Below are 8,779 nucleotides of genomic sequence, written 5' to 3'. Positions count from 1 at the left end.
ATGGATGACCCTCCATCTAGCCATCTCTTCATATGCCTTAGCCACCCCCTTCATGACTATAAATAGCTCATTCATTGTCTTCCAAAGACACACTTAAATCCTTTGATCAACGCTTTGTGAAATTCATCCAAATCTCAATTACATTTTGTGAAAGTTTCTACCCAAGTTTCGATTAACACGTGTAAGTACAAGTCCCATAAAGTTTCTGTCCAAAATCGAAGAAGCTTCTGACCAAGTAAGTGGACTTTTCGTTTTCGATTATAGCTTTGTATGATCTATGTTTTCTTTTCATTATTGATCATTTTATACTGCTCATTTTATTTTTCTAAATTCTAAGATGCACTTTCTAAATTCCAAGATGCACTGTTATGACTCAAGTTAGATATGGTAAAAGGAAAATTTCAAAAATATGTTAAGATATGATAAGTTATGACCCTGATGCGGTGGGTAATAATAACCGATATATGACCTCACCCCTTAGAGGAATTACATATAGGGGATTGATCAATAATACCATGGAAAACAAGATGATTAATAGTGTTATAAGTATATATTTTTGATTAAGTTAGGTTTCTGCCATGTTTCATGAATTATGTTTCTGTCATGAATTCCAAATGTCTTGTTATATTTTATATTTTGTCATTCTATGTTTGATCGCCTCCACTTACTGAGTGTTTTCTGGAGCACTCAACCCCTTACTCTCATCCTTAGATAAAGACGAGGAACAAGTCGAGAAAGATGAGCAAGAGATGTTTTGGGGCTGGTAATGGAGCCATATTCAAGCAATTCTTCCTTTTAGTTCATGTTATCTTTACTTGTATGCTTCCGCTTATCACTTTTGGATTTTCACTTTGTAAAGATAATAATTTCATTATATCATTACTGGTTTAGTATTTATTATACGAGGTTTGTTGTTTTCGAGTATTTATATTCGCAAGCAATGTCGATATCGGTATGCCTAGGTCATGGGGCGTGACACATCTAAACTCGAAAAACTGCTTCTAGTGCACATTACTTTTGGATGAAGGTGAGTGCTTTATAAAATCAAAATGTGATGTATAAGTTTAGACGTCTACAAAACAATGGACAAGTGGCTAAGTATTAGGAAACATCCTATCTACATCGGACGTAGAAACCTCATATTGACATTTATTCCTAGCTTGTCACAAAAGGAAAACCATACAGGAAACACCCAAGTGTCTATCCTTCATGAGGTGCCAGTTGCTACAATAGGTCCATAAGAAGACATTGAAGAGTCAGCTTGAGTTGCTTATCTCATGTTATATGCCTAGCCATGTCTTCACTTTACTCCATAGTGATTTGGGGCATTGAAAGAATAGAAGAGCACTTGTCTCATCCGCATGCTTGCACAATGGATAGGTCTTGCACGACTCATATGGGATATAGTCCTTTGTACGCAATCGTCCTTGAGCAACCATATAGAAAGTGAATCTGTGTTTGAGCATAAGGCAAGACTTCCATACAACCTTAGCCCATGCTTGGAGGATTGACCCTTTCGACCGGAAGAAATCATATGCTTTTGCAGCTCCTTACTTCTCCCCCACAAACCATTCGATGAACTTCATACTTGCACTACCTTGCACGTCAATTTGTTGTACAAGATGGCCAAGGAGTTACCGTAAGTGTTTGATCAATGGAGAATCTGACTTCTTGCTTTGTCATTGCCAGAGGTTGACATGCCTGAGATATTGATGTTGGACTTCAGTGGGTTCACCCTTACTCCAACCATGTCTCCAAAATAATGTAGGTATTCCGCTATCATTGCCATGGTAGATTCATCACCCCTAGCAAATACAAGTAAGTCATCCGCATATGTCAAGTGGGTGATTCCAATGTCGTCGCACATGGGATGAAAATGGAAGTTTGATTGCATGGATACCACTTTTAGAGATTTGGAAAATACATCAAGACATAGTCAGATCACCTTGGCAAAGACCTCTCTGTTGGACCCCGTGGTTGTTTTGATGTGGTCAATCAAGTTAAGTTAGACCCTATTTGTTATTGATCCATGTGTCTAAGTGTGCAGGAGCTTAAGAGCGCAGGAAGTCGAGCGAAAGACGCAGCTAGCGAGAATGATGACATGGGAAGGGAGTCGCCAGGCTCGGTGCGTCCGAGAGACGAAAGAACTGCGAAAGAGTACACCGGTGGACGAGAAGAACATACACGATGTTCGAGGGACGACAAGTCAGAGTGGAAGCCTGCTCGAGGAGAAGGTCGGAAATTGAGTTCGGGTGAATGTTATTTTGGTTGGCCGCAATCACCCAAGCAATCGCGACTTCAGAAGCTAAAGTGAAGATGAAGAAATGATGGAAAAGCAGCTGGAGGCACCCTTAACAGTCGTTGGAGGGGCCTTCACCCACATCAGATTGAGGGTGCCCTTAACAGCATTGAGAGCACCCTCAACAACATTGAAGGCACCCTCAATGCTCTTGAGGGCACCCTCGACCTGGCCAAATTGGCCCTTGACAAGCGGATAAAACTTTATCCACTTATCCCCTTGGATGCGCCCTCAACCCCTTTGAAGGCACCCTCAACACTCGAGATAGAATTTTCAGGAGCTATATAATGACCCATGGAGTTAGGAAATAATCAATCAACTCTTGTACTAACTTCCTAGCAACTCTTAGAGCTTTCAGTGTGTAAAAGGCTTCTCCGCCTTCAAAGAAAGAGATTCTTAGTGAGCTGTTCAACCGCCTTGGATTAACAACCACCTAGGTTGTAACCAAGTCAATTGTTGAGTCTTCTTTTCTATTTTCTTTTATTATTGTTGCATTCCTAGAGTTGAAAAGATCGAGGAGAGTATTTTTTTTTAATTTTCAGGCAATTCACTCCTCTCCTCTTGCTGGCCCACTACGCCAATAAGTAGTATCAGAGCCAGACTGTCAACTGAAACATCAAGATCAAGATGATGGACGGTGCAAGTATTCACCCCTCGAAATTCAACGGATACTTCACTACATGGAAACACCGAATGGAGGTATTTTTTAAAATGGATTTCGATATTTTATTAGCAATGAAATATGATTTTGCAGTCTCAAAAGATAAGGAAGAATACCACTGGACTAAGAAGGAGCAAGCCGATTTCGTGGCCAACGGAAAGGCAGAATTCCATATGCTCAGCGTTCTGCCGCCCTAGAAGGTAAGTCAGATCGGAAGCTACGACTCCGCCAAAGACCTCTGGGAAAAATTCCTGAAGCTCCACGAAGACACCTCAGAAGTGAAGTTAGCAAGGCGGGGCATCCTCCGGACTCAGTTTACAAATCTCCGGATGAACAATGGAGAGAAGGTAGCGCAACTCCAAGCGAGAATCAAGGAACTAATAACTCAACTGAACAACCTTAGAGAATTGGTAACAAATCGAGATTCGATCCGGTTGCACTCAACGCCTTCCCGAGAATGTCAGAATGGGTCCTTAGTAGATGCATACTACATCTCTATGGACTTTGAGGTAAGTGCGCTAGAAAACTTATTTTCTCCTTTCGAACTTCACAAGTCTCGAATTGCAGAACCTAAACAAATAGAGAAGTCAAATCTTAATGTTGCCCTACAAGCCGAGATGGATGATCCTGACTCTGAAGCGTCGATCGATGAAACTGAAGCAGCGCTATTGGTAAGGAAGTTTAATAAGTTTATTAAGACTAATAAATTTAGATCGCAGTCGAGAAAGCATCAACGCAACAGAAGGACGGTCCATTGCTACAATTGTAATGAAGAAGGACACATCAAGGATGACTGCCTAAAAATAAAGAAAAAGAACAATGAAAAGGAGAAAGGAAAGTACAAGCCAACATCCTCCAAGTACAATACCCTGAAGGTCACGTGGTCAGATTCGTCGTCCTCCGAATCTGAAGTCAAAGCCTTCTCGGGATTAGCACTGATGGCCAACCATCAAATTGAAGAAGAAACTAGCTCAGAGATGAACATAGATGAAGGGGGAGAATCATCATAAGAAAGCTATGATGAAGGAGGAGCATCAGAAATAGAGGTAAGTGAGGTACGTACTCTAAATCTGAAACAGTCTTTTCATTTTATCAAAGTTCTTACAAAAGACTTAGTAAAATAAAAAAACAAATTGCTGATTTAAAAATACTGTTAGATAATTTACAAAAAGAAAATGATAATTTGAAAATGCAAATTCAAAATCTGAAAACTGATGCTTGCTTAAAACCTAACAGTTTTCAAAAATCAAAACTTAGAATTTATGGAAAGTTAAGTTGGTATATTAGATAACATCAGAGACAACTTAGAAAGATTTCTAAAAATTATGTACCCCCTAAATTTTTAGTTAATCCAATAGGAAGGAACCTATATTGGGTTCCCAAGTCTTATTTAAATTAAAAATTCTCTAATGTTTAGGCTTTCAGAGAAATTAAATGTTTATATTCCTTAAAAGGCTTTGTCTAGAAGTGGTTGATGATCCAATAACCAAGAATGTCTAGTATATCGCCACAGCCTGGAAGTCGATTATCAAATTGAATATTTAATTGACAAACTGATAAATATGAAAATTAAATTCTTGTCAATTATTAGGAAAATTCATTTTTTTTATTGTTTTGAAAATGTTCAATTAACTTGAAAAATATTTTTAAAACTTGACCATTTGTATCTATTTTTTTTTTTATGTGATCAAAGGGGGAAAGATAAGTACAAGTCTAAGTAATGTTGCAATTACTTATATCGCAAATTTATGCTTAAATGTTTTATTTGCATTTATTACTTGTTTGTTTTTACCCTAACTTAAACTTGTGTTGATGCACATCAAAAAGGGGGAGATTGTTGGACCCCGTGGTTGTTTTGATGTGATCAACCAAGTTAAGTTAGGTCATGTTTGTTATTGATCACTATGTCTAAGTGTGCAGGAGCTTAGGAGCGCAGGAAGTCGAGCAGAAGCCGCAGCTGGCGAGAAGAACGACACGGGAACGGAGCCGACGAGCTCGGTGCGTCCGAGAGACGAAAGAGTTGCGAAAGAGTACACCGGTGGACGAGAATAATGTACGTGACGTTCGAGAGGCGAGAAGTCGGAGCGGAAGCCTGCTCGAGGAGAAGGCCAGAAATTGGGTTCGGGTGAACCCTATTTCGGTTGGTCGCAATCACCCAAGCAATCGAGACTTCGGAAGCTAAAGTGAAAATAAAGAAATGCTGGAAAAGTAACTGGAGGCGTCCCTCAACAATCGTTGGAGGCGCCTCTGCTCTCATCAAATTGAGAGCGCCCTCAACAACATTGAAGGCGCCTTCAATGCCCTTTGAAGAAATCGTACATATCATCATTGATGCCAATTGAGAAGGATACCATGGTAATGCACTCAGTAATCCAAGCTCAGAATTATTGAGGAAAACATAACCAAGTGCAACTTGTAGAAACCCTCAATCCACCTTGTCAAATGTCCTTTGAAGGTCAGCTTTGAACACGCAAGATGGGGAGACCCACTTCCTAACATACTTCCGCAATAGCTCTTGTGCTAGGTGGATGTTCTCGGATATAGATCGTTTCTGAACAAAAACGGAGTGGGCTGGTCTAGTAATCTGTCCGTCACCTTCACCGATTGATTTGTTAAGATCTTTGAGATGACTTTGTATATTACCGTGTAGCAGAAAATGGGCCGACCGCCCGTTACTTGCGGAGAGTGATCCAACTTGGGAATCAACACAATTAGCACGCAGTTCCACTCTTTTAACAATCGGCCAGTCATAAAGAATTCCTGGTATGTCCATCCGTAAGTTTATTGCTCTTCATCTAAACTGCTTCCACTTCATCCAAGAAGGCAGTGTTCTCACTTTATATAAACTGGATGAAATTTACTTACATCTATATTAGATTGACTACTTCCGGTTAATTGGGGGTACCTCGTAATTCACACAAACTACTCTCACTTAATATGAATTGCTCCCAATACGAATGAAGTGGATTTGTAAGTTAACCAAACTAAGAGCATGTACCTACTCCAATTGTCATTGACATCAAACTTTCTTCGACCAAAGTAACATGTCTAATTAAGTCTACACGCGAGCTATACTGGGTAGGTCTCATTATCTGATTGTGACTTAAAGATAAAGAAAATCTTAATCATAGAACAAAATGGTGAATACTAGTTATTTGTCTTGTACAGCAAACCATAATCTTTGCATTGCGCTAACAAATTAATCAACAATTTCATAAACATCTCCCAATAAAGGTATAGCTAACAAATACATATGAACAGCACGAGAAACATTCTCAATCATAAAACACTGGGAACTCCTTGAATTGCCAGCTAACTGAAGTCATTCGCCCGATCCAGCAATCTTTTTCTTCAAATTTTCAATGTCACTGGCAAGCTCTTTTCTCCTTTCCTGTGAATGATGTTCAACATATGTCAAGAAAGAGAGAGAGAGAGAGAGAGAATATAAAGAAGAGAAAAAAAAAGGGGAAATTAACTATGGTAAATTTCTATGCTGATTAAACTACGTTGATCTACCTATCTACCTTCTAAAACAAAGTTACAATGAATGTATAAGTATGTACATAATCTTACATCTTGGGATCGAAGAGTGCACAAGCAATTATCCAAACTTATGCCTCTATCTTAACAGAATGATAGGACTACTTCTTTCAACAAGTAGAAGATGTTTTCAAGTCCTATAGAAATCTCAAGCTTCAGAATAAACAATAAAATTTAAACATTTAACAAGCTCCTGTGAAATAGTAGTTCCTTTTATGCGTATTATAACAAACGGTACGAATTAAACTGGAAATTCTTGTGAACATAGAGTTGCCACATAACATTTACCTTAAAAAGCACGTAGCGATACACAAACCATCCAGTATATCCAAGCCCTACTAACTCCAGGACTTTTGGAAGCTGTAAATATAGAAAGGGAGGTTTGAGTACATCAAAGAAGACATAACACTCTTTCTGCAAACTGTAAAGTTATGCTCAATGTTTTGCATGGTAAAAGAACAGTTGGTTTGTTATTAGTCATCTGAATTGCTCAAATCAGCAAGAATGATTATGAAAAAGGATTTAAGACAATTCAAGCATTTATCTTAAATTATCAGCATATAAAAATTCAGTGCAAAAGGACTCCCTAAAGCTTAAGTATCAACCAGTAAATCACAATAGCTATGAAAATATACCACCCCAAAAACTCATTGAGTTCAGAGGAACAAGTGCTAAGATGATGGTAATACCAGAGGAACTGAGTTGATTGCCCCAACAACAATCGATGATAGCCACAACGCAACAAGCGCGCCACCACCATATAAGAGCACAGTGGATTTGTCCTCCAGTGAATCCCACTGTTGTTACAATGACAGAATGAAATAAGCATTGCACATCCAAATTCAAACATGGAAAAATTTGGTGGGCATACTTTCGCCTTCAAATCTGCAATGACATCATCAACAGAGGCAGAGGACTCATCTGAAGAAGCTCTTGCACGGAGTGAAGAGAATCTGCCAACATCTGCTCTTAAAGATCTTAATCAGGCACCACCAATTGGTTTACCTAACGTTGAAAACCTAATAAACTAATTTATAAAGTGCAAGAAACAGACTGTTGCTAAGATGTTAAAAGATTAGGGCAAGCAAAACCCTACAAAATTTCTCAAAAACTTAATCTTCCGCTAAACTAAATTAAATACGCAATGCAACCTCCGGACAACAAATTCGGGTAACCCAAGCTAGATTAATATCAAAATTCCAACTTATTCACAAGCATCCACAGTTAGTTGGCCCAAATAAGGGACTTAGAAGAATGAAGAGGAGGATGGAGAAGGATACCTTGCGATTGGGAGTCAAGATGGAGGAGTTTGGACGAAGAATAAAGTCGAGGCGGAGAGAAGAAGCGGACGGTGGGTCGAGCAGTGACAGTGACAGCGACAGGCGAGGGAATGCGGGCTCCGGCCAGAACCGCCGCGGGGCATGACGCTGCAGATGCCGTCGCCGCCATAATGGTGCGAGATTTGTGAGACACCCACGACGCAGCGGGAGCTCATGACTGCTAAAACAAAGCGAGGCTCAGTCCCCCCACCTGCTGGCTACTATAAATTGGACACGTGGCAGATAGGTTCACTCTGATTGGCTGCCTTCCTATCGTTATCTCTTTTGGGCGACGAACAAACGAAGAAAAAAAAAGTCACCAAGAAAAAAACAATTCAGAGAAAATATAATTAATAAAAACTTGGAAACATTTTGTTTTATTTTTTTTACAAATCAATATAAAAAATTTATTTTATTTTATTTTTCTAATAGGCAAGTAACGTTTTCATGCATTTATTTTCTTTATGCTATGTATAACATAATGTTTTCGAGTTTAATTTATAAAAAAACTAATAACTTTTTATTCGTTCAAATTCTTTTTTAGTCATCATCGTTATAATGAAAAATAATTAGTTTTTGGTTTCTTTTCTACTTTTCTATTACTTTTATATTAAATACTTAATTCAACTGAAGTAATTATGTGTTACCGATTGACATATTAGTTTAAATACAATTAAAGTGATCAACAAAGATTTTAAGTATTTGAGCTTTATTATAACTGATAAGGTATCGTCCTTTAATGTATAGAAGTCTCCCACCCATTTATCCTATAATATATCTCTTTTTGTATAATTTAGAGATGAATAATTATAAGAGATATATGAGATGAACTAAATCATCTGTTACGTAAAATAAAAAATATTAAAGGATAACTGGACAACACATATATCATCATCTATTCTCTTCTGAATCTCATTATTAAGAGAGTGTCGAGAGAAAATTGGAGGGGTCTCTTAAGGG

The 8,779-nt window shown here is 38.4% G+C and overlaps 1 protein-coding gene across 1 annotated transcript; it reads right to left on the bottom strand.

Moving 5' to 3' along the window:
- Positions 1–6,081: 6,081 nt before the first annotated feature.
- LOC122041029 (protein CURVATURE THYLAKOID 1A, chloroplastic-like) lies at positions 6,082–7,988 on the bottom strand. The gene is made up of 5 exons (XM_042600560.1): positions 7,781–7,988; positions 7,372–7,463; positions 7,190–7,297; positions 6,789–6,860; positions 6,082–6,351 (listed from the first exon to the last, which is right to left on the bottom strand). The coding sequence occupies exons 1-5, from the start codon at positions 7,947–7,949 to the stop codon at positions 6,283–6,285; spliced, it is 510 nt and encodes a 169-aa protein (XP_042456494.1). The 5' UTR covers positions 7,950–7,988; the 3' UTR covers positions 6,082–6,282.
- Between the last annotated feature and the right edge of the window lie 791 nt (positions 7,989–8,779).

This window comes from Zingiber officinale, chromosome 2A, assembly GCF_018446385.1.
Source record: "Zingiber officinale cultivar Zhangliang chromosome 2A, Zo_v1.1, whole genome shotgun sequence".
NCBI lineage: Eukaryota > Viridiplantae > Streptophyta > Magnoliopsida > Zingiberales > Zingiberaceae > Zingiber > Zingiber officinale.
Note: the sequence above shows the minus strand (reverse complement) of the source record. Positions and strands in the feature narration are given on the sequence as shown.

Coding starts and splice junctions, on each gene's coding strand:
- LOC122041029 (XM_042600560.1), bottom strand. CDS start 7,949: ATGGCGGCGACGGCATCTGCAGCGTCATGCCCCGCGGCGGTTCTGGCC. Junction 7,464..7,780: donor TCTTGACTCCCAATCGCAAG/GTATCCTTCTCC, acceptor CTTTAAGAGCAG/ATGTTGGCAGATTCTCTTCA. Junction 6,861..7,189: donor CAATCAACTCAGTTCCTCTG/GTATTACCATCA, acceptor CTATATTTACAG/CTTCCAAAAGTCCTGGAGTT.